General features: G+C 36.1%; 1 protein-coding gene across 7 annotated transcripts in view; it reads right to left on the bottom strand.

The window, feature by feature from the left end:
* LOC309978899 (lysine-specific demethylase 6A-like) overlaps nt 1-27,201 on the bottom strand; it is a 186,445-nt gene that overhangs the window by 71,394 nt on the left and 87,850 nt on the right. For 4 of the 7 annotated variants that reach the window (XR_014327152.1, XM_082865559.1, XM_082865555.1 and 1 more), the window contains 9 exons: nt 19,431-19,524; nt 17,742-17,868; nt 14,012-14,110; nt 13,665-13,884; nt 13,014-13,148; nt 12,184-12,339; nt 11,521-11,616; nt 10,111-10,206; nt 9,209-9,499 (listed from right to left, as the gene is read on the bottom strand). Coding sequence is in view for 6 of the 7 variants with exons in the window: in XM_082865559.1 (XP_082721685.1) it covers nt 9,209-9,499; nt 10,111-10,206; nt 11,521-11,616; nt 12,184-12,339; nt 13,014-13,148; nt 13,665-13,884; nt 14,012-14,110; nt 17,742-17,868; nt 19,431-19,524 (1,314 nt within the window). In the remaining variant the exon portion in view is untranslated. The remainder of the gene's footprint in view (nt 1-9,208; nt 9,500-10,110; nt 10,207-11,520; nt 11,617-12,183; nt 12,340-13,013; nt 13,149-13,664; nt 13,885-14,011; nt 14,111-17,741; nt 17,869-19,430; nt 19,525-27,201) is intronic. The other 3 variants (XM_082865556.1, XM_082865557.1, XM_082865560.1) reach the window with 3 other exon arrangements.

The raw sequence follows: 27,201 nt of genomic DNA, 5'->3' as shown, positions 1-27,201 counted from the left end.
CTGACCAAAACGCTATGAGATTAGAAATAAATTACAGGGAAAAAACGTAAAAAACACAAACACATGGAGGCTAAACAATATATTACTAAATAACCAAGATATCGCTAAAGAAAACAAAGAGGAAATCAAAAATTACCTACAGGGCTTCCCTGGTGGTGCAGTAGTTGAGAATACACCTGACAATGCAGGGGACACAGGTTCAAGCCCTGGTCCAGGAAGATTCCACATGCCGCGGAGCACCTAAGTCTGTGCCCCACAACTATTGAGCCTGTGCTCTAGAGCCTGTGAGCCACAACTACTGAGCCCACATGCTGCAACTACTGAAGCCCGTGTGCCTAGAGCCCGTGCTATGCAGCAACAGAAGCCACCACAATGAGAAGCCCACACACTGCCAAAAACAGTAGCCCCCGCTCTCCACAACAGAGAATGGCCACACACAGGAATGAAGACAAAACACAGCCAAAAATAAATAAAGTAAATAAATTAAAAAAAAAAACCTAGAGACAAATGACAACAAAGACATGACCATCCAAAATGTATGGGATGCAACAAATGCAGGTATAAGAGGCAGTTTTATAGCAATATAATACTACCTCAAGAAACTAAAAGAATCTCAAATAAACAATCAACCTTAAAGCTAAAGGAACTAGAGAACGAAGAAGGAACAAAACCCAAAGTTTGTAGAAGGAAAGAAATCCTAAAGATCACAGCAGAAATAAATGAAATAGAAACAAAACAACAGCAGAGAAAAGTAAAACTAAAAGCTGGTTCCTTGAGAAGATAAACAAAATTGATAATAAACCTTTAGCCAGACTCATCAAGAAAAAGAGGGAGAGGACTCAAATCAATATAATTAGAAGTGAAAAATAGAAGTTACAATGGACACCACAGAAATACAAAGCATCAAAAGAGACTACTAAGGGAGGAACACTCCCAAATTCCTTCTACGAGGCCACCATCACCTTGATACCAAAACCAGACAAGGATGTCACAAAGAAAGAAAACTACAGGCCAATATCACTGATGAACACATTGCAAAAATCCTCAACAAAATACTAGCAAACAGAATGCAACAGCACATTAAAAGGATCAAGTGGGGTTTATTCCAGGAATGCAAGGATTCTTCAATATACACAAATCTATCAATGTGATAAACCATATTAACAAACTGAAGGAGAAAAACCATATGATCATCTCAATAGATGCAGAGAAAGCTTTTGACAAAATTCAACACCCATTTATGATAAAAAAACCCTGCAGAAAGTAGGCATAGAGGGAACTTTCCTCAACATAATAAAAGCCATATATGACAAGCCCACAGCCAACATCGTCCTCAATGGTGAAAAACTGAAAGCATTTCCACTAAGATCAGGAACAAGACAAGGTTGCCGACTCTCACCACTCTTATTCAACATAGTTTTGGAAGTTTTAGCCACAGCAATCAGAGAAGAAAAGGAAATAAAAGGAATCCATATCAGAAAAGAAGTAAAGCTGTCACTGTTTGCAGATGACATGATACTATACATAGAGAATCCTAAAGATGCTACCAGAAAACTACTAGAGCTAATCAATGAATTTGGTAAAGTAGCAGGATACAAAATTAATGCACAGAAATCTCTGGCATTCCTATACACTAATGATGAAAAATCTGAAAGTGAAATCAAGAAAACACTCCCATTTACCATTGCAACAAAAAGAATAAAATATCTAGGAATAAACCTACCTAAGGAGACAAAAGACCTGTATGCAGAAAATTGTAAGACACTGATGAAAGAAATTAAAGATGATACAAATAGATGGAGAGATATACCATGTTCTTGGATTGGAAGAATCAACATTGTGAAAATGACTCTACCACCGAAAGCAATCTACAGATTCAATGCAATCCCTATCAAACTACCACTGGCATTTTTCACACAACTAGAACAAAAAATTTCGCTATTTGTATGGAAACACAAAAGACCCCGAATAGCCAAAGCAATCTTGAGAACGAAAAAAGGAGCTGGAGGAATCAGGCTCCCTGACTTCAGACTATACTACAAAGCTACAGTAATCAAGACAGTATGGTACTGGCACAAAAACAGAAAGATCAATGGAAGAGGCTAGAAAGCCCAGAGATAAACCCACGAACATATGGACACCTTATCTTTGATAAAGGTGGCAGGAATGTACAGTGGAGAAAGGACAGCCTCTTCAATAAGTGGTGCTGGGAAAACTGGACAGGTACATGTAAAAGTATGAGATTAGATCACTCCCTAACACCATACACAAAAATAAGCTCAAAATGGATTAAAGACCTAAATGTAAGGCCAGACACTATCAAACTCTTAGAGGAAAACATAGGCAGAACACTCTATGACATAAATCACAGCAAGATCCTTTTTGACCCACCTCCTAGAGAAACGGAAATAAAAACAAAAGTACAGAAATGGGACCTAATGAAACTTCAAAGCTTTTGCACAGCAAAGGAAACCATAAACAAGACCAAAAGACAACCCTCAGAATGGGAGAAAATATTTGCAAATGAAGCAACTGACAAAGGATTCATCTCCAAAATTTATAAGCAGCTCATGCAGCTCAATAACAAAAAAACAAACAACCCAATCCAAAAATGGGCAGAAGACCTAAATAGACATTTCTCCAAAGAAGATATACAGACTGCCAACAAACACATGAAAGAATGCTCAACATCATTAATCATTAGAGAAATGCAAACCAAAACTACAATGAGATATCATCTCACACCAGTCAGAATGGCCATCATCAAAAAATCTAGAAACAATAAATGCTGGAGACGGTGTGGAGAAAAGGGAACACTCTTGCACTGCTGGTGGGAATGTGAATTGGTTCAGCCACTATGGAGAACAGTATGGAGGTTCCTTAAAAAACTACAAATAGAACTACCATATGACCCAGCAATCCCACTACTGCGCATATACCCTGAGAAAACCAAAATTCAAAAAGAGTCATGTACCAAAATGTTCATTGCAGCTCTATTTACAATAGCGCGGAGATGGAAACAACCTAAGTGCCCATCATCAGATGAATGGATAAAGAAGATGTGGCACATATATACAATAGAATATTACTCAGCCATAAAAAGAAATGAAATTGAGCTATGTGTAATGAGGCGGATAGACCTAGAGTCTGTCATACAGAGTGAAGTAAGTCAGAAAGAAAAAGACAAATACCGTATGCTAACACATATGTATGGAATTTAAGAAAAAAAATGTCATGAAAAGCCTAGGGGTAAGAAAGGAATAAAGACACAGACCTACTAGAGAATGGACTTGAGGATATGGAGATTGGGAAGGGTAAGCTGTGACAAAGCGAGAGAGAGATTGTCTTTTGAACAAGTGGTGCTGGAACAAATGAGAATCCACATAATTCAAAAAGACACAGGCACCCCAATGTTCACTGAAGCATTGTTTACAATAGCCAGGTCATGGTAGCAACCTAAATATGCATCCACAGACAAATGGATAAAGAAGCTGTGGTACGTATATATACAATGGAATATTAGCCATAAAAAGGAATGAAATTGGGTCATTTGTAGAGATGTGGATGCATCTAGAGACTGTCATACAAAGTGAAGTAAGTCAGAAAGAGAAAAACAAATATCGTATATTAACGCATACATGTGGAACCTTGAAAAATGGTACAGGTGAACCGGTTTGCAGGGCAGAAGTTGAGACATAGATGTAGGAAAAAAACGTATGGACACCAAGGGGGGAAAGCAGCAGGGGGTGGTGGTGGTGGGATGAACTGGGAGATTGGGATTGACACGTATACACTGATGTGTATAAAGTGGATGACTAATAAGAACCTGCTGCATAAAAAATTAAATTAAATTTAAAAAACAGATGTGGCACATATACCCAATGGAATATTACTCAGCCATAAAAAGAAATGAAATTGAGTTATTTGTAGTGAGGTGGATAGACCTTGAGTCTGTCATACAGAGTGAAACATATCAGAACGAGAAAAATAAATATAGTATATTGACGCATATATGTGGAACCTAGAAAAATGGTATACAGATGAACTGGTTTGCAGGGCAGAAATAGAGATACACATGTAGAGAACAAACATATGGACACCAAGTGGGGAAAGTGGCAGGGGGCTGGGGGTTGGTGGTGTGATAAATTGGGAGATTGGGATTGACATATACACACTAATATATATATAGTAGGTAACTAATAAGAGCCTGTATAAAAAAATGAAATTCAAAAAAAATTGAAAACAGAAACTCAAAACAGAAAAATCAATAAAACCAAATGTTGGCCCTTTGAAAAGATCAACAAATTGATAAAGGGGGGGGAGGGGCGGGAAGAAAACCAAGCCCCTCAGGACAAAAATTACTAATAAGAGAAATAAAAGGCACAACATCATTACAAATCCAATGGTCGCTAAAGGAAAATAAAGGAATACTATGAATAACTCTATACATACAGATTTGATAACCTAGATGAAATGGACCAATTCCTTAAAAGACACATTCTACCACAAATAGCACTGGGAGAAAGAGAGAATCTGAGTAAACCTGTAACTATTTAACCTGAATAACAATTAATATCTTTCCAGAAAAAGCACAACCCTGCCCAGATGAGTTCACTGATGAGCTCCACCGAAACTTTAGGAAGAAATTATGCCAGTGTTCTACAATCTATTCCAGAAAATAGAAGCAGAGGCAGTATTTCAACTATACTATGAGGCCAGGAAAACGATTACCCTAATAGCAAAACATTATAAGACTTTATACCAAAAACATTACAAGAAAACTACAGACCAATATAACCTCAACAAAAATCCCCAGCAAGTATCAAGAAATCATACCCAACTATGTAGAAAAAGATTTATATACGATGTCAAACTGGGATTTATCCACTGTATGCAAGGTTAATTCAACATTAGAAAATCAATTGTTACAGTACATCACACATCCACAAACTAAAAAAGAAAAATCACATAATCATGATAACAGATGCAGCAAAAGAAGCGACAAAAATTGAACACTTGTGCATGATAAAATTACTGTCACAGGGCTTCCCTGGTGGCGCAGTGGTTGAGAGTCCACCTGCCGATGCAGGGGACACAGGTTCGTGCCCCGGACCGGGAAGATCCCACATGCCACGGAGCGGCTAGGCCTGTGAGCCATGGCCGCTGAGCCTGCACGTCCGGAGCCTGTGCTCCGCAATGGGAGAGGCCACAACAGTGAGAGGCTCGTGTACCGCAAAAAAAAATAAATTACTGTCACGGAGCTAGGAATAGAGAGGAACTTCCTCCACTTGATAAGAATATTTACAAGAAACCTATAGCTAACACCATATGTAGAGGTGAGAAACTCAAAGCATTCCCCAATAGGATCACAAAGGCAAGAAAAGATGTTCCCTCTCACCAGTCCTTCAGCAGCACACTCAAAGTCAAATGACATGACAAAACAAGAAAATGATGTAAAATGCATACAGATTAAAAAGGAAGAAAAGAAACTCTCTTTGTTGAAAGGTGACATAATTGCCCATGCAGTAATTAGAAGAATGAAGAAAAATAATAAGAAAGGTTGAGAAATATACCAAGGTTGTAAGACACATGGTTAATACACAAAAGTTAATCACTTTCCAATACCAGTAATTAACAAGTGGAATTTCGAATTAAAATCATAGTACCAATCTATATTAGCAATTGCCCCAAAATGAAATACTTAAGGAAAAATTAAATGAAATACATGTAAGACCTATGTGAAAAACATACAAAGCTTTGATGAAAAAAATAAATAAATAAATAAAAGAACTAAATAATTGGAGAGTTTCCATGTTCATCAATAGGAAACTCAATATTAAGATATCAGTTCTTACAATCTCAGTTTATGGATTCAATGCACGCAAATTAAAATTCCACCATTATTTTTATAAATGTTAACAAAGTGATTCTCGAGTTTATATGAAGACACAAAAGACCAAAATATCCAACACATTATTGAAGAAGAACAAATTTGGAGGACTGACACAACTTTATTTCATGATTTAGTATAAAGCTAAACTAATCATGGGAGAATGGTATTGGCAAAAAAAAAAAAAAAAAGGACAAATGATCAATGGAAAAAAACATACACCAGATAAATAAACCCACAGAAATACAGTCAACTGATCTTTGACAACGGAGCAGAGGTAACACAATGAATTAGAGATTGTCTTTTGAACAAGTGGTGCTGGAACAAATGAGAATCCACATTTGAAAAAATGAACCTTTGCACACATCTTACACTATTCACAAAAATTAACTCAAAGTGGGTCACAGACTTAAATGTAAAATGCAAAAGTATGAAACTACATAGGTAACATAAGGTAACATAAGGGAAAAGTCTAGATACCTTGGGCATGGCGATAACTTTTTAGATATACTTCTAACATATGGTCATGAAAAAGAATTGATAAGCTGGACATTATTAAAATTTAAAACTTCTACTCTATGAAAGACACTATCATAGAGTGAGAAGACAAATGGAGATAGGGAAACTATATTTAAAAAGACATATCTTATTAAAAACTGTTACCCAAAATACAGGGGGGAAAGCTATTAATACCTAATAGTTAAATGAACCACCCAATAATAAAATGGGCGAAAGAGGTAAACAAACAGCTCCCCAAGGCACATATACAGATGGCAAATAAGCATATGTAAAGATGCTTCAAAAATTATTAGCGGGGCTTCCCTGGTGGTGCAGTGGTTGAGAGTCCGCCTGCCGATGCAGAGGACACAGGTTCGTGCCCCGGTCCAGGGAGACCCCACATGCCGCGAAGCGGCTGGGCCCGTGAGCCACGGCTGCTGAGCCTGCGCGTCTGGAGCCTGTGCTCCGCAACGGGAGAGGCCACAACAGTGAGAGGCCCCTGTACCGCAAAAAAAAAAAAAAAAAAAAAAATCATTAGCAATAGTAAATTTTAAAAATGAGATACCCCTACCTCTCTTTTAGTGTTACTAAAATCCAAAACACTAAGGCCATCAACTGAACGTGTCACCAGAAATGTTATGTTGAAATTCTGTCTTGACGGTATCTGGAGGCAGGCCTTTACGGGTGATGAGCTTAAAAGTGCAGAGGCTTTACGAAAGGAATCTGTGTGCCTTATAAAACAAACCACTGAGGCTGATCCTTTGCTATCTATGAGAAATCTGACTATGAAAAAGGTTGAGGGCCCTCAAAAGACATCATAATTTGCTGATGGCTTGATCTTGGACTTTTCAGACTCCAGAAGTATAACAAATACATGTCTGTTGTTTATAAACCACCCAACCTATGGTACTTTGTATCTGCCTGAATTAAATAAGCAACTCTCAATTGGTGGGAGAAGCTAGAGCAAAAAGAAGCCTCAGTCACTGTGAGAGGCAAATGACCATCAAAGTCCCTTTAGAACAGCAGTCCCCAAACCTTTTGACACTTTTTCCACAGGGGAGGAGAGAAGGATGATTCCTACGCATCACATGTACTGTGCACTTTCTTTGTATTATTACATTATAATATATAATAAAATAATTATACAACTCACTACAATGCAGAATCAGTGGGAGCCCTGAGCTTGTTTTCACTTGCCACTCACTGATAGGGGTTTGATATGTCTGCAAACGATTTATTATGGTCTCTGTGCAGTCAAACCTCTCTGCTAATGATAATCTGTATTTGCAGGTGCTCCCCAGCACTAACATCACCGCCTCAGCTTTACCTCAGATTATCAGGCATTAATTCTCATAAAGAACGTGAAATCTAGATCCTTCACATGTGCAGTTCACAGTAGGGTTCGCGCTCCTATGAGAATCTAATGCTGCCACTGATCTGACAGGAGGCAGAGCTCAGGTGGTAATGTAAGTGATGTGGAGCAGCTGTAAATACAGATGGAGCTTCACTCACTTGCCCACTGCTCACCTCCTGCTACGCAGCCTGGTTCCTAACATGCCAAGGACCAGTACCAGTCCTTGGCCCGGGGCCTGGGGACCCTGTTTTAGAAGACAGTTATCAGTTTCTTACAGAAGTATTGATAGTAGTCTAACAATATGATCCAATAATCATGCTCCTCAGTTTTTGCCTAAATAAGCTGAGAAGTTAGGTCCACACAAATCTGCATGTGAATTTTTATAATAGCTTTACACTATAACATTCTGGAGAAGGCAACTATATAGACAATAAGAGTATCTGTGGTTTCTCCACATTTAAGGGAGGCAGGAGAAATAAAGAGATGGAGCACAGGATACATTTAGGACAGTGACTCTATTTTGTTCTTCTGTGAAGGGGTTGCAAGTCATACACACCGGTGAAAACCTACACAATGTGCAACAGAGTGCATCAGAATGTAAATTATGGGGGTTAATTAACAATGAAGTATTAATATTGTCTTAGCACTTGTAATTAATGTACCACATTACTACGAGATGTTCAGGATAGCGGAAACCATGGATTGGGAACTTTGGGGGACTTTTTGTATTTTTGGCTCAATTTCCTATAAACCACTTAAGAAGTGTTCTAAAATGTAGTCAATTAATAAATTTAAAGAAGAGGGTGTTTAAGAAATTCCTATCTCTACATCAAAACTTTTAATAACTCCCATTTGCCCTTCACAAATTAAGCTGCATCCCTTGTGTTCCCTCTTCATAAACTACACTGTAGCCACATCTGTACTACCTTTCCGCTTTTAAATTCTGTTTTCTGTGACTGTAACATCTTGGTTCTCACCTAAGCTACTTTCTCTGCATAATGCAAGTCACATTTTATTGTAATTTATGGTTGGTGAAACCTTATTAGTCTTTTTACCACATTAAAATAAATACTTCACAACTGGCAGAGCACTGATTATATGCAGAAAATACTTCCAGTTATTAAATAACTGCAATTAAAAAACATGGTCATGATGCCTTAATTCATTAAGCAACAGGATTTAAAAGAATTATAAGGCTGTGCTTTCTTCCTTCTTTGCCTTTATCTCTAATAACCTAATTTACGTATATTAATTTATACTGGATAAGGAAGTAACTCACGTGCACAGATGAGCTGACAATGTAGTATTAATACTGTTAACAAAATTCTCAGATAATTGTGAATTATTTAAAATTAGTTTTTAAAGATAATATTTCTTATATTTTAATTTCTTCTCTTCAAAATGTATACAAGTTAAAGAAAAACCTACTATATAAGCACAAACAAAGCAGCTAATCTTTCTTTTACCTGAGTGGAGTTAGATAGCTGTTTTCTCCATGGCTCTTCTGTGCTGCTGGTCAGGTTTGTGCAGTTATGAGGTAGAGTGAGTGTGTTTTGCTGCAGATAAGGCACATTTCCATTACTTCCACTTCCTGTTATATAATTATCGCCTACCAAAATCGTGTCCGTACTCCCTAGCGTTTTTGATGTGCCGCAAGGAGTATCGCCTGCAGAAAAAGGTCCACTGGACAAAGGTACTTCAAGCTGAGAGACACTAGGTACTCTGGGTAGAACAGCAGTTTGTCCTGTTTGTCTCATCTTCAAAAACAAAAACGAAAACCTGTTTGTATGACTTTGAAATGTATAATCAATACATTCCTAACTTTATCAAAAAAATTAATCTCACTAGATTAAAAAACATACATTTTAGAAATAAAATGCTATGTTCATATGGGTAAAGCACAACCTTTTTCACTATATGCTAAAGAAAGCTCTCATTAGTGGTATAAGGGCAAAAGAAAAGCACTGAAAATTATAACTTAGTAATTTATAGGCCTTATTTCCCATCATAAACTAGGGGATTTCAAACAGCCATTCCATTACATTTATACCAAATCCCTGATAACAATCCTTAAAACATCTCCACCTCAGTATGAATATTTTGTTCATTATAAAAAAATAAAAGTAAGCCTACGGAACACACTGGAAATATGCAAAAAAAGGTAAAATACTAGCTGTTATTTTCTAAACTAATTTGTGGCTATTTAAAGAAAGTGAACTGTCCATTAGTGATATTTAAAGCTCAGATATATAAATTCTATTGACTACACATAGGAAGTAGAAATATGTATTAAACTCTAAAAATATACTGTATTCAAGAAAAATACTTAACATAATGATAAATATCGGAATGAAAATGGTATACATACTTGTTGCATTAAGACAAGTTGAGTTTCCAACTGTCCCAGAATCAGTTTCTGTGCCGGATTTAAACTGTCTCTATTTATGCGCAGCTGTTCCAAGTGCTGGAAAAATGAAAAAGTATTCAAAAAAATAAATAAGTCACTATCAGGCAAAGTGTCACTGAAAAGATTACAAACACAGAACTTTTGAAGTGAAACAGTGATTTCTAACCAAAAGTAATCAGTCCCAAAATGAAGTCCTTACAAAAAGCTAAGAAAAAGTAAAAACACAATAATTCATCCAAAGAAGGTAATTTTTATGTTTTGAGTTAAATACATGGACAGGAAATCACAATCTTCAAAGAGAAAGCTGTTTAACTGTAAGATGTGTTATAACAGCAATGCTAATTAAGAGCAACATCGTTTATAAAATACTGGAAATGATATAAAAGTCCAACAATAGAAAACAAGTTGAATAAAATGTGGCTTCCGAGGAATTTTAAAATGTAGTATTATGTAGCCATAAAAGAACAAGGAAGTGATACAAAGACATGAAAAGGTCTCAAAGATACATCTTTGGAGAAAGTGAGCCAGGAGGGAAGACAAGGTCCTGATACTTACACATAGCATTCTACCTACATCTGAATAAAAGACAAAAGGCAATCTATGAGACCAGCATATTTTCTTGTACATGTACAATGTATCTCTAGTAACAAAACAAAAAAACAAAACAAACTTTTGATTATTTGTAGGAAAGGGAAATTAAGTGGATGGAGGCAGGAACTGGAAGGACTCTTTATACCTGTGCACCCTATATTCTAATAATTCGGGGTTTTTAAAATAAATTTATTTATTTATTTATTTATTTATTTTTGGCCGAGTTGGGTCTTTGTTGCCATGCGTGGGCTTTCTCCAGTTGCGGCGAGCGGGGGCCACTCTTCGCTGTGGTGCGCAGGCTGCTCATTGCAGTGGCTTTTCTTGTTGGGGAGCATGGGCTCTAGGCACGCAGGCTTCAGCAGTTGTAGCATGCGGGTTCAGTAGTTGTGGCTCGTGGGCTCTAGGGCTCAGTAGTTGTGGGGCATGGGCTTAGTTACCCTGTGTCATGTGGGATCCTCCCGGACCAGGGCTCAAACCCGTGTCTGCTGCACTGGCAGGCAGATTCTTAACCACTGTGCTACCAGGGAAGCCGTCTAATAATTCTTAAATTTCAAACATATGAATATATTGCTTGTTTTAAAAAGGTAAAAAACAAAAATGAATTATGATCTCTATTCCTCTGGAAAATGTAGGTTCATTATACTTACGTTCGTTTTAATTTACGTCATGTTTGAATGGCTTACTGCCATTCAATTTTAAGAATACCCAGAAAAGCTTAAAGTTTACTACCTCGACTGCATTAAAACATGGTGTTAAAACCGTCAAAAGAATATTTCATACCTGTAATTTCTGTGGTGTCAGACACCATGAATGAACTTGTTGCTGTACTGAAGTATGTGAAACAGTATGGTCACTATTCCAGTTCTCAGAACTATTCTGAGGAAAATTTATTTGTAAAAATTAAAATATACTTGGTTAAAACTCATACACCAATAATTATGACTAGTGAGATACCAAATGACTAGGAATTGGAGTATTTACACATAAATAAAGCTTATCTTTTAAAATCGTTAAAAAAAAATTTTTAATGCCTAATTAATTTGGAAAATTATGAATTTGAATTGTCATTCATTCTTTAACTTCACCTTAAAAGGCTCATATCTAAAAATGACTCAAAACTCTAACAGGTTATCCATTATATCCAACACTTAATTTATTTTAACGTCTGAAGTGGTGATATAAAGTACATTAAATTCATAAAAGCAGGGAAATGAATAAAATGACTTGATGAACATAAAGTTATCACTACTTTCTATATTTCTATCACTACTTTCTATAAATGATGCTACAATTTCAGGGTAGGAAATACTGCTTATAATAGCAAAATAACAAAACCTTTTCAATCTCTGATGTACATAGTTTAAAATTTAAGACAGGCACAATTACAGACTTTTAGCTTCACTTCTGATTGGGATTTTCCATTTCTCTAAAATGTATATATACCTTTGTTGGACTAGATGTTCTTTTCCTCTTCGCAGGACTGGACAGGCCATCTACTTCGTTAGAAGTAATCATGCGTACTGGCAAGGGCTGTTGTGAAACTGGCGTTTGACTGAGGCTTAATACAGGTTCAGTATTTGGATGATGAACTTTGTAAGCCTAAGGATCACAGAAGTAAAACAAAAACATGGTTCTACATATTCTTAATTCATGCATTCAAATTACAAAACTTTATAAGCTGCATACTTTCAAAACTATGTGGACATCATGAATTGCAACTGAAAATCAAAATCAAATGATTCATCAATGGAGGAATGTGTATCTTCTTTTGAAAAACTTAGTTTTTAAAACATTAAATAAACCACTGTGTAACAGTCCCTTAAGAAATCCCTTTTGCGGCTTCCCTGGTGGCGCAGTGGTTGAGAGTCTGCCTGCTGATGCAGGGGACACGGGCTCGTGCCCCGGTTTGGGAGGATCCCACATGCCGCGGAGCAACTAGGCCCATGAGTCATGGCCGCTGAGCCTGCATATCCAGAGCCTGTGCTCCACAACGGGAGAGGCCACAGCAGTGGGAGGCCCGCGTACCGCAAAAAGTAAAAAAAGAAGAAATCCCTTTTAAAATCATTAAACTATACAAAAGTTTTAAATTGGTACCCAAAGTTTCTTCCCATATCAGAGGAAGTTCTATTTTGATCTAAAATCCCTTTACAATTAGATATGAAGGATTTAAATTTTTTAAAAAAGCCAATTCTACTGTAATTTAAGTCTGATCACTACCAACTGGAAAGAACCCTTAAAGCTGGGCACCTACAGAAGATAACCCAACTTCTCACCTGCTGTGCTGTGTTCATGGCACCCTGCCTGGAGGTAAGCTCTGCGGGTATTGGTAGGCTCCATGCCTCCTCAATACTAGGAAGTAATTTAGTTTTATTCTGTAGACTACCTTGTGGAAGGTTACACAACTGAGCCTAGGAAAAATTATGTAAAAAGCAAATTTAACACAGGACTACTTGAGTAATTAGCAAGTCCACCAAAACTTCCTCAATGTTACAGGTTTTTTTTTTTTAAAGAAAGCAGATTATAAATTTGGGGTTTCAGATATACGCTAAGTATAAAGAGGGCAACTAGAATACACTAGCGAGAATCAGAACAAAGCTAAATTCTGTTTTTCAGAATTACCATGGATACCTTCCATGAAACTTCAAGCAAGAGTGAAAAACAATGTGTTTTTTTCTCTAAAATGCTGTAACTTAAAAACATAGATAGCACACAAAATCATGCAAATTAACATGCATTAACAAAATAAAGATGCAAAAGAACATTTTCAATGCAGTATATCTTAAAGTGAAAAATAATATCACAAAATATTAAAAAGTAGAGAAACAAGTTATTCACATCAAAATAAAAACAAACTTTCCAGCCACCCTACTGTGCCAGTTATCATATGGAAATGTCTTTTAAAATATGCTATTTTAAAAATTTACCTGTAAAAACTTAATTCTTCCTGTGAGCATAGAGCTATTACTACAACTTTTGCTTCTAGTTGCATTTAAGTAGCATTTAATGGCATCCTGAGGTTGGTTGCAGGATTCATAGAGAGTGCCTAGGTCCATCCAGGCTGCTGCATGCCCATGGTCCAACTGTACAGCACAAATATAGGCCTGTAATGCATCCATAGGCTGATTTTGCTGCTGATAGAGCACACTGGAAAGAGAAATGAAGTTTTCTGAAACTGACTGGGTGTAAGACTATTACATAATATATTAGATGTAGTTCAATAAACTTGTGTATCAGTTAAAAATATTACAAATTTTACACACACAAGCCTTACCCTATTGAACACCAGGTATCTGCACTTGCTTCTGATTTATCAATAGACTGCCTGTAAGATATAAAGGCATCCTGAACTTTCCCAATACTTGAGTAGCACCTGAAAGAGGGGAGAAATACATATATATATATTTATATGAAGTATTCATAAATGCTTAAATTAACTATATTAGTTTACCAAAATTATATCTATGGAAAGGAAAAATACTGATTAGCAACATGTTTACATATAGATTTCAACACTGATTTTAATCTACATTATAATTTGCTGTTAAATGAACTTTCTCTCTTATGACTGCAAACACGTTATATAATGAACTCTTTTCAAACCACTATAGCCCAGATTTGTTCACTGCTAGAACATTCAGGTTTAAATACACAGAGCTCTTTTTATATGTACTTTATACTCAAGCTTCTTATGCTACAAGAATATAGAGCTAAAACACAAAGAGAAATTAAATGTTGATAATGATTTTAATTTCACTAGCACATCGGAATTTTCCTTTCTGAACTTACAATACTCATATCAAATATTCCTTAACTCATGAAACATACAAAACTGAGATACAGTTAATATCAAATTCCACATAAAAAAGCGATAAAAGTAAGTTTAGAAAATGGCTATTTGTGGGTTAAGAGACATCAGAAATGCCAGTAAAAGAGAAAGAGATGCAGTTTCAAAGAGTGCATACAACGTAAGAATCTGAGGCAGAATTAAAAAGGAAACAGTAATGCAAACATGCACAGATATTAGAGACTATATGAATAGTAACAGACAAAAATATTTTTTAACAAAACCAAATTTCATGTTATCAGACAAATGCCGTGTGTGTGTATATATATGTATATATATACACGTATATTTATATATATTTATATATGTGTGTGTGTGTATGTGTGTATATATATATGTGTGTGTGTGTATATATATACATATATATATACACATATATACACATATATATGTGTATATATATATGTGTGTATATATATATATACACATGTGTGTGTGTGTGTATATATATATATATATATATATATATATATCTCCTTCCTAAATATTAGGAGAACTGGAAATATTTCCTGAAACCAGCATTTTCACATTCCGTTTTTGTTTGGGTTTTTTTTGTGGTACGCGGGCCTCTCACTGTTGTGGCCTCCCCTGTTGTGGAGCACAGGCTCCGGACGCGCAGGCTCAGTGGCCATGGCTCACAGGCCCAGCCGCTCAGCGGAATGTGGGATCTTCCCGGACCGGGGCAGGAACCCGTGTCCCCCGCATCGGCAGGCGAACTCTCAACCACTGTGCCACCAGGGGAGCCCTCACATTCCGTTTTTTAAAATCAAAACAAAAATTCAGTGTGTCCAAGTTTGTCTAGTCCACTGACCAGGGCTTTTCTCTCCAACACAAGTTGTCTAGGTTCCTCTGAGGTAGGCTGGTATAACAGAAGCAGCACTGAGTAAAGCTGGGTTCTAGTTCTTTTTGTGACATTAATTAGCTATGTTACTTCAAAAAAACCACTTTACTTCTTTGAACTCATGTCCCCCATCTGTATTATAAGAGGGTGAACTAGGGCTTCCCTGGCGGCGCAGTGGTTGACAGTCCGCCTGCCGATGCAGGAGACACGGGTTCGAGCCACGGTCCGGGAAGATCCTACATGCTGCGGAGTAGCTGGGCCTGTGAGCCATGGCCGCTGAGCCTGCGCATCCGGAGCCTGTGCTCCACAACGGGAGAGGCCACAGCAGTGAGAGGCCCACGTACGGCAACACCAAAAAAAAAAAAAAGAGGGTGAACTAAGTTGCTGTCTGATCATTCCCAACTCTTAACAGTTTTCTGACTGTGTGAGACTATTTAACATTGTCATTACTAGTGTTATTACTGTATTACCCCATTCCTTTAACATACACATTCCAAACAAGCAGCAGCAATAATATGCAACACAGCCCTGAACACAGAGGTAACATACAGTCTCTGAAATACTAGGATCATCAAATCTCTGTAAATTTTACCAGCAGTGAGATGCCCATTCAGAGTGTCAATAAGTTTTAAAATATTTTTCACAAATTTGATTTTTCTATCAATAAAGCCAAGTAGAAGCAATACATCAAAAGGCAGAAGATAAACAAAGTTATAGAAAAAAATACTAAAAATAAACTGTCTAAAATGACAATCCTTAGCCCAAAAAGGTTAAGTATCTTCTAGTTGAGAAATGAAGAGACTGTTCTGTACTTGTAGAAACTTTTATCCAAAAAAGTTAAAAACAAAGCATATGTCAATGTTTTAAATTCAGATAACCTCTAATAAAGCCCTCTGTGGAATACTGCTGTTCTTAAACAGATGGGAAAGTGCACCCTACTAAAATGCTGATTTTAAACATATTTCATTGCACCTTCATTGTACATGGCTGCAATTAAACAGAAACAACAATAAGGATCCCTTATACTAAGAAGTCACACACAATGTAAACTACATCATGCTACAAATTTTTATCTTGGATAAAAAGGAAAACAATATCCTGGGTCATATTCTTTTAATCTATACTAGCGAAGTGCTAATAAAAACTTAGTAGTATACGTCACACCTCTCCCTCTTTCTAAAGATAAGCTTCTTTTACAATCACTGTATGAAGACAAATATTGTGCAAAGGAGGTAATAATATTAGCTCCAAATGCCACTTATTTAGTTCACTTATTCAATTTATTAAATATTGGATCGATCTAGGCACATTGCAAGGCAATGGAAGATAGGAAAGATTCATTTTCTCCTGGAGGACCTTTAGTAGAGGAGAAAAAACTAAGTTGACAAGCAACTCAAAGTACACTCTTTTATAAGCCTGGGGGAGACTACGAAAAACTCCACTGAAAGTAGCTAACTTTAATTCTTATTAAACATAATAGAAAATCAAATATTTTAAAAAGGAACTATCCTAATACTAATCTGACACAAATATAAATGTACTTTACTTTTTAAAACAGAAAGATATTAAAAACTAAAAATTAGGCGCTTCCCTGGTGGCGCAGTGGTTGAGAGTCCGCCTGCCGATGCAGGAAACATGGGTTCGTGCCCCGATCCGGGAAGATCCCACATGCTGCGGAGCGGCTGGGCCCGTGGGCCATGGCCGCTGAGCCTGAGCGTCCGGAGCCTGTGCTCCGCAGCGGGAGAGGCCACAACAGTGAGAGGCCCGTGTACCGCAAAAACTAAAAAAAATTAAAATTAACACAAAACGTAAGTTTGATTTAGACTTTATGTCAAATGTCCTAGAAAACAAAAAATTCAATGTGAAAAAGTATGGGGCAAAATTCACAGTCAAACCAAGAAGGACAACTAAATTTATAACCTTGAGAAAAGGTACCTGACGTATCTAATCCAATCCATTCATTAATAGGTGGAATGAGAATTCAGACCTCAAACAATTTCAATAACTTTTTCCATAGGCTACTGGTGGTCCTCAGGTAAAATAAAAATGAATTTTCTGAAAATTCTTTAAAACGCTTCAAAACTCTCCGAAAACTAGTGATAATTCAAGTCACGTGAAGACAATGTGAAAATAAAATCTAATAAGCAAAATAAGAATTCCTCAGTAAAAGCACCTAACTCAGAGTGATCCAATTTTACCTCTCAAGAATCACTATTATAATGTATTTAAAATAAAATGTCACTAAGCACATTATGTTATTAACATTTTAGATTATAAATCAACTCTAGGCAGCACAACCCAAGTGTCTGGTCTCACCTGCCAAGGAAATACCAAGACCGGCCAGAATTAGGATCTGCCTCCAATGACTTTTGGAGATACTGAATAGCATAGCTTTCCTTGGTGGCTTTGTCTCCTTGTAGATCCATGTTATGATGCATCCATCCTATAATTAAACAATTGCAAGCATTTATCCATAATTAAACTATTCTTCTAGCTTCAAGAATACCATGAAGCACACAAATAAATTAAAATACCCTTTTAGTACATTTATTTGTTTATCTTGAATCAAAATTTCCCTAAATATCAACCTACCAAAAGTAACTACTACAGAAAAATCCATTTTACTAAAAAGATATACTCAAAGCTATGAGGACTCTTAAAGAATAGAATGAAATTTGAAACATCAGGAGTACTGCATAGAAGCCATAGATAGATACTCCTTTTCTAAATTTAATTTGGAAAAAAGTTTTCCAATTTATAAACCAAAAAATACAAAGATGATTAATTTACTTGTGCTTTAAAGGTTTATTCTGAAAATAATCTAGAAAGTCCATACTTATCTCACAGGAATCAATAAAAGTAAAAATACTCAAAGATAAATAATTAAAAACAAAAACACCTTCCCAAAGATCCTACACTTTAATTACACTAATTGTTCTCATATAATCCTAAATATAACAACATTAGATCAAAAACAACAACAAAACACTTCCAGGGATATATGGATATCTAAATGAAAAACTGGTTCCAAAAGTTATAAAAGCAGTACAGTGCTTAATGAAGAGGTTTAGAGTTACAGTTACAGAGACAATGTTAAGACTGGATCATGAAAAAATGTTAAACATTTAAAACAAATAGAAATTAATGCTTCAGTTGTTAGTCAATTTACGTGTATAAGATTACCTTTGCAAAACTATCACTTAGGCAGAAGTATTACTAATTGCTTTTGACATTATAGGTAAAATACAGCCATTATAAAAATATTCACATTATCACAAACTTGATTAAAATTTAGAATTATTTACTCAAAACCAAAAACAGCGAAAGGAAAAACAAATTTAAAAAACCCAACCCATATATTAAATTATACGTGATAAATAACCAACAAAATGAATTACTGAATATTCTTACTATCATCTGAGTAGTACTGATGCAGTACTTATTTTTGAACACCAAACCTTTGCTTTTAAAACATAAGAATATAACAAGTAGCTGGAGAAAATAACGAACTCTTCTATGATTTTTAGGTGAGATAGTTCCATTAAGTCATACAATGAAATATATTGTATTTCAAGCTCAATAGCACTAACCTGGCCGTTTGAATTATTTCAATTCAATTGACTTCAGAGTGCTAAGCACATGGAAATATTCAAACCTCCTCCAGAGGTCAGTTACTAAGGGGTAATTTTGAGAATTTAAAAGGACTAGTTGCACTGGACCACTGTATTTAGATAAATTTTGAGATGAACTGTGCTAGATAGTAGGAATAAATATATTATCAACTCTTGACAAAAGAGAAAGAATACATTTACATTGGGAACATTTACAACATAAAATACTCATTTTAAATATCATCTCAAAATAATTTATGTCAAAATTAATCCTAAAACACAGAAGTTTAATGAAAACTTATTTTTAAGCAGATGAGTTACAACTGCTCCCACCCACCAGTGCCAAAATGTTTAAAATACTACAATATATAATAAAAAGTAAATTTTTATGTACCTAACTGTTGTAAAACAGTTGCTTTTACTTGTGCAGGTAGGTTTTCTGTCCCTAAAAGCTGTTCATAAGCTTCTTTTGCAGAGTGATATTTTCTCTAGAGAGTAGAAGATATTCAGACAAAAAAAAAAAAAAAGATAAATCATTAATACAACAAAATAAAACAGACTCATAATTACGGAGAACAGACTAGTGGTTACCAGTGGGGAAAAGGAAGGAGGAAGAGGCAAGATAGGGGCACTGGATTAAGAGGCACAAACTACTATGTATCAAATAAATAACCTAAAAGAATATATTGCAGAACACAAGGAATATAGCCAATATTTTATAGTAACTACAAAGGCAACATGATCTTTAAAACCTGTGACTCTCTATGCTGCACAACTGAAACTTACATAATATTGTACATCAATTATACCTCAACTAAAAAAAAAAAAAAACCTTCAAACAGAAGGTTTTCAACATCACTGTAGATGTTAAAAAGAATTAACTTTTCCAGTAATAAAGTGGAATAAACACTGACGTATATGTGTATATATATCATAAAAACTTACTAGTATATGAAGATTTATACAATAATATTTTATAAGTTTCAATTATTAAAAAGAATGAATGTAAAAGTTCTAATTTATTAACTGATTATTTTACTGTGGACCACCATGTTTCAAAAGAACTAACAACCAATAAAACTACCCTTCAATATAACAAGGTATTAGTAAAATATGGCATTTATAACATTTGCTGTAACCCAAAAGTTACAAATAAAATAACTCCAACCTTAGACATTATTTAATAACATTCACAAGGCTGGAGAAATATTCTACCAGCAAATGTATAATTAACCTAGAACGACTTTTGAAGAGACGGACATCTTATAAAGCAAATATAAGTGCTACTACTATCCTTTACAAAGTCTAAGACTGAGGAAAAGTAGTTATTGTCTTAATTTGCATTTTGAAAATTTTTGCTTTTTTATACAAAATACTTTTGTAAAGTGTTCATAAATAAAAGTGTTTTTTAAAGACATAACATTTCCCATAGATACGATAAAACACTCATATTAAAAGTACAGGCAGGGCTTCCCTGGTGGCGCAGTGGTTGAAGAGACCGCCTGCCGATGCAGGGGACACGGGTTCAAGTCCCAGTCCGGGAATATCCCACATGCCGCTGAGTGGCTGGGCCCGTGAGCCATGGCTGCTGAGCCTGGGCCTCTGCAGCCTATGCTCCGCAACGGGAGAGGCCACAACAGTCAGAGGCCCACGTACCGCATAAAAAAAAAGTACAGGCAAATTTACAAATGAGACCATTGCCTACAGTTCTCCTTTAAAAATTATTAGTAAGACTAAAACCTATTATTGTTACTGTGATATTAAACACAACTCTTCCAAAACAACAGAAAAAATTAAAAAGAGAAAATCCAAAGTATGGTTTCTTTAAAACATACTTGGGAGTGGCATGGACATACATACACTACCAAATGTAAAACACTGAGTGGGAAGCAGCCACATAGCACAGGGAGATCAGCTCAGTGCTTTGTGACCACCTAGAGGGGTGGGATGGGGAGGGTGGAAGGGACGGAGACGCAAGAGGGGAGAGATATGGGGACATATGTATATGTATAACTGATTCACTTTGTTATAAAGCAGAAACTAACACACCACTGTAAAGCAATTATACTGCAATAAAGGTGTTTAAAAAAAAACTTGGAAAAACTGTTTTGGACATTTAAAAAGTGTTTATAGAAGGGATGATAAAGTCATTTCCAGGACATTTTTATTAAATGAGCAGAGCAATATGATTCATTAAAATAAATGTATAAATTGGTATTTAAAATATTGAGTTTTTACTTTAACCAAATGAGACAAGGAAAGAAGGAGGAAAAAAAAACCCATCTCTTTTTTTATCTCTATCATATACCCACATACATATGTACATATACACATATGTATATATAGGAAAGCCACGGCTTTAACGCAGACAGAAAACCAACATCCACAAAAAAGCCAACACTTACAAGGATAAACACTTCCCCAAGCATGAACTTGCACAGTTAATAAATTCAGCAGGATACAAAATTAACAATCAAAAATCAGCTGCATTTCTATATACTAGCAGAGAATAATTAAAAAAGGAAATTACGAAAACAAGTCAACTTATCGCAACACTAAAAACAAAATTAATTTAAAATAAATTTACCGGGATTCCCTCATGGCTCAGTGGTTAACAATCTGCCTGCCAATGCAGGGGACACGGGTTCAAGTCCTGGTCTCCGAAGATCCCACATGCCGCGGAGCAACTAAGCCCGTATGCCACAACTACTGAGCCTGCGCTCTAGAACCTCAACTACTGAAGCCTGTGCTCCACAACAAGAGAAGCCACCGCAACGAGAAGTCTGCGCACCACAACAAAGAGTAGCCCTCACTCGCAACAACTAGAGAAAGCCTGCGTGCAGCAACAAAGACCCAATGCAGCCAAAAATAAATTTATTTAAAATTTTAAAAATTACAATAAAATGAATTTACCAAATATGTGACTTGTGTATAAAACACCACACTTTCTTTATCTACTCATCTGTTATTGATTGTTTCCACTTCTTGTCTATTGTTAGTGGTTCAACAAACACAGGACAATTCTTATTTTTTTAATGTTTTTATTTTTTATTTCTGGCTGCATTGGGTCTTTGTTGCTGCACGCGGGCTTCCTCTAGTTGCAGCGAGCAGGAGCTACTCTTGGTTGTGGTGTGCGGGCTTCTCATCGCGGTGGCTTCTGTTGTTGCAGAGCACGGACTCTAGGCGCGCAAGCTTCAGTAGTTGTGGCTCACGGCTCTAGAGCACAGGCTCGGTAGTTGTGGCGCATGGGCCTAGTTGCTCCGTGGCATGTGGGATCTCCCCAGACTAGAGCTCAAACCCATGTCGCCTGCATTGGCAGGCGGATTCGTAACCACTGCACCACCAGGGAAGCCCAATCAATTTTTTTGAATAAACACTCAAAGGTTGGAAAACTGATTGTATCCTACGATACTTCAATTTTAATTTTTGAGGAATCTTCATACTCTAGCTGCACCATTCTGCATTCCCACCAACAATGTATGAGGGTCCCAATTTCTCCACATCCTCACCAACACTTGCTTTCTTTTGTTTTTTGATAATATCATTTAGACAGATTTTAACTAATGTATATATACATATTTTTTAGACATGTTTTTGCGCACTTAATAAACTGTAGTACAGGGTAAACATGACTTTTAAATGCATTGGGAAACCAAAAAATTCATGTGACTTGCTTTATTGCAATATTTACTTGATTGCAGTGGTCTGGAACTGAACCTGCAATATCTGTGAAGTATTCCTGCATTAAGATAAGAACACTTCCTGAAGCGATTTAAGGATTCAATGTAATCTCTGTCAAAATACCACTGTATTTGCCAGAAATTTTAAACATCATCCTAAAGTTCATATGGAATTTCAAAGGCCCTCAAAGTCAAACATCTTGGGGGGTAAAAAAGAACAAAAATTCAATTATTTACACATCCTGGGTTAAAAACTCATTTTTTCATCATATACTACACCTTTATCTTTTTCATTCATCATTAATACAAAACTGCTGAATGGAGAAATAATCCAAGTGTTTACTCACAGATGAACAGAAACTGAATTTGATATACATATATGGAGTCATCCCTGATATCTTCAGGGGATTAGTTCCAGGACCTTAGTGGATGCTCAAGTCACTTATATATGCAAAATGCAGTAGTAGATGCGTATAACCTATGCACATCCTTACATTTGTCGTCTTCATCTCTAAATTCCTTATAATACTCAGTTCAATGTAAATGCTATGTAAATAGTAGCTGGAACATAGTAAGTTCAAGTTTTGCTTTTTGGGACTTTCTGGAATTTTTTTCCCAAATATTTTTTATCTGAGGTTGGCTTAATATGAATATGCAGAACCCACGGACAGTGAGGGCTGACTGCACATATAATGGAATGTTATTCAGCCTTAAAAATAAAATTCTGATACATGCTACAACATGGAAAAACCTCGATGGTATTATGCTAACTGAAATAAGTAATACACAAATGACAAATACTGTAGGAGCCTATTTATATAAATCCGCCTGCCAGTGCAGGGGACATGGGTTTGACCCCTGGTCCAGGAAATGCCGCGGAGCAACTAAGCCCATGCACCACAACTACTGAGCCTGCACTCTAGAGCCTGCGAGCCACAACTACTGAAGCCCGTGCACCTAGGGCCCGTGCTCTGCAACAAGAGAAGCCACTGCAATGAGAAGCCCAAGTACTGCAACGAAGAGTAGGCCCCGCTCACCTCAACTAGAAAAAGCCAACACGTGGAAACAAAGAACCAACACAGCCAAAAAAATAAATAAATAAAATTAATTAATTTTTTATTTAAAAATAGAGAACTACAAACCAATATCCTTTATGCATATTTCTGCAAAAATTCTCAAAAGAATACTAACTTACTGAATTCAGCATCATATTAATAAAAAATGAGGTAGAACTTATTCCCACAATGAAAGGATGGTTCACTCAATGTAATATTGCACATTAAAAGAAAGAAGTCAAAAGAACATATGATCAGCTCCACTGATGCAGAAAAAGAATTTCGCAAAATGTGACAAAATTCAGCATCTTTTCATGATAAAAAATATTCACCGGGACTTCCCTGGTGGTGTGTGGTTAAAAATCCACCTACCAATGCATGGGACACTGGTTTCAGCCCTGGTCTGGGAAGATCCCACATGCCATGGAGCAACTAAGCCTGTGCACAACTACTGAGCCTGTGCTCCAGCACCCATGAGCCACAACTATTGTGCCTGTGTGCCACAAGTACTGAAGCCTGTGTGCCTAGAGCCCGTGCTCTGCAACAAAAGAAGCCACCACAATGAGAACTGAGAACGCTGTGCACTGCAACGAAGAGTAGCCCCTGCTCACCACTAGAGAAAGCCCATGCACAGCAATGAAGACCCAATGCAGCCAAAAATAAATTAATTAATTTAAAAAAATACTCACCAAATTAGGAATATAGGGGAACTACTTCAATCTGATGAAGGGCACTTATGAAAAACCAAAGTGATTACATAGCAGCTTTATTCATAACTGCCACAATTTGGAAGAAACCATTATATCCTTCAGTAGATGAATGGATAAATAAATTTGGTTCATCCAGACAATGGAATATTATTCAGAGCTAAACAGAAATGAGGTATCAAGCCATAAAGGGATATGAAGGAAACTTAAATGCATATTACTAGGTCAAAGAACCCAACCTGAAGAGACTACAGTCTCTATGATTCCAACTCTCTGATATTCTGGAAAAGGCAAAACTATGAAGGCAATAAAAGATGTGTGATTGCCGGGGATTAGGGGAGGCAGAAGGGTTAACTGGACGAGAACAGAGGATTTTCAGAGCTGTGAAAACACTATGATACCATAATGATAGATAAATGTAATTATAAATTTGTCCAAATCCACAGAATGTACAACACTAAGAATGAACTGTAATGTAAACTCTGAACTCTAGGTGATGATGGATTGTCAACATAGGTTATTAACTGCAATAAATGTACCACTCTGGTGGGGAATGTTAATAACACGGAAGGCTATGGGGCAATAAGTATATACAAAATCTCTGCAATTTTGCAGTGATCCTAAAAATGCATGGGAAAAAAAGTCTTAAAAAAAATGGTGAACATAATACACAATGCTGAAAAAGTGAAAGACTACTCACTAAAACCAATAAAGAGACAAGGATATCTATTTTCACTACAGCATTCAAAATTTTATCCAGAGGACTTAGGCAAGAAAAATAAAAGATATCTGACTTGGAAATGAAGAAGTTAAATTATTGTATCTGCAGATGACATGACCATTTTAATGACTAATTCAATTACTTTGAAAGAGGGCTCTTCAGGCTATCAAATTCTCCTTCAGTGAATTTTGCTACTTTGTGTCTTTTAAGAAATTTATCCATTTTATCTAAGTTATAAAATTTCTTGGCATAGAGCTGTTCAGGCATTCCCTTACCGTACTGGTAATGTATGTGGACTGAGCTGTGATATGATGCTTGGTTTTATATGTCAGCTGACTGGGCTAAGGAATGCCCAGACTGCTAATGAAACATTATTGCTGGGTGTTATCTGTGTAAGTACTTCTGGAAAAGATTCCATCTGGATGGATAGACTGAGTAAAGAAGATTGCCCACCCTCCTCAATGTGGGTAGGCATCAGCCAATACAAACAAAAAAAAAGGCAGTGGAAGTGTAACTTTGCTCACTGCCTGCTTGAGAACGGGACGTCATCTTCTGCTTTCAGATACTCGAACTCGCGGTTCTTGAACTAAAGAATTAGACAGATTTGGACTAAAGTTTCTTTGGCTTGCAGACACAATTCCATCAGCAAGTTCCTATAATAAATGTACACACACACACAATATACACATACACACATACTATATATATTTATACATGCAAACATATACACACCCATAGGCTCCTATTTGGTGTTTCTCTGGAAAATCCTGGCTAATACAAGTGACAACCCCTCTTTCTTCTTTTTCTTTTATTTCTTTCCTTCTTACTTATCTGTTGAAAATTTTAAAATGTTTTTCATTGTGATGATTACCCCTCATCACATGAATGAAATGAAAGAGGATTTATCTTCTTTCATTCTTCATAATGGTAGTTGTGTCTTTTTTTCCTCCGATAGCTGAAACTGAGGTCTATCAAATCTGTTAACAAAGAACAAGTTTCCAATTTTGTTCATACTGTTTTTTCTTTTCAATTTCATTGATGTCTGATCTTATCTTTCTTAGTTTCTTCCTTCTGCTTGCCTTCAGCTTAATTTGCTCTAATTTCTTTCAAGGTAAAAGCTGAGGTTACTGACGTTAGATCTTTCTCATTTTCCGTACAAGCATTTAAGCTATACATTTCATTCTAAGCTAACTCTCTAACCACAAGCCACAAATTCTGAGGCTGTATTTTCACTTTTATAATTAAAATTTTTTTTAGTTTTTCTTGTGACTTCTTTTAGACCTATAGTTTAGAACTATACTGTTAAATGTTCAACTATGAGAATTTTTTTGCTACCATACTGTCACGAGCTTATAATTACACTGTGTTTTAAGAACATACTTAGTATAATTTGTTATAAACTCTTTTAAAGTTTGTATATAAACTCTTTTAAACTTTCAAGGTATAGTCCATGGGCCAGAAGGTTACCTATGTTAACGAATGCTCCATATACCATGAAAGCTGTTAAGACTCTACTATTAACTGTGTGTTCTATATAAGTCAATCAGTTCATAACATGATTGATAATACTGTTATTTAGACTGACAATTTGATCATACACTGTTCAAGTTATCCTGAATATATTTTTTTCTGTAGCTGATTATTCATTTATTGAATAAGGCTTATTAAGATTCCAGGGAGAATAGCTGATTCATCCACCTCTCATAACCTGCTGTATTTTGATGCTCTGTTGCCAGCTGTACCCATGTTAGGATCCTTATGTCCTTTTGGAGAATATATTTCTATATTCTTTTGCTTAAAAGGTATCTTTGTCATTAGATTTAACTGAGTTTATAAAATATACCCATAACAAATCTAACCCCATCACAAAGAATACTATACCATTTCCAAGTATAGTGAGTGTAGCTATCCTTTCTCAGAATATTCCCAATTTCTCCTTCCTGTCCCTATTAATATTATTTCATTTTATACATCCATATGCTATAAACACCCAATATACTGT

This window comes from Leucopleurus acutus (assembly GCF_964270905.1).
Source record: "Leucopleurus acutus genome assembly, chromosome: Y".
Classification (NCBI taxonomy): Eukaryota; Metazoa; Chordata; class Mammalia; order Artiodactyla; family Delphinidae; genus Leucopleurus; species Leucopleurus acutus.
This window is presented reverse-complemented; position numbering and strand designations above follow the sequence as displayed.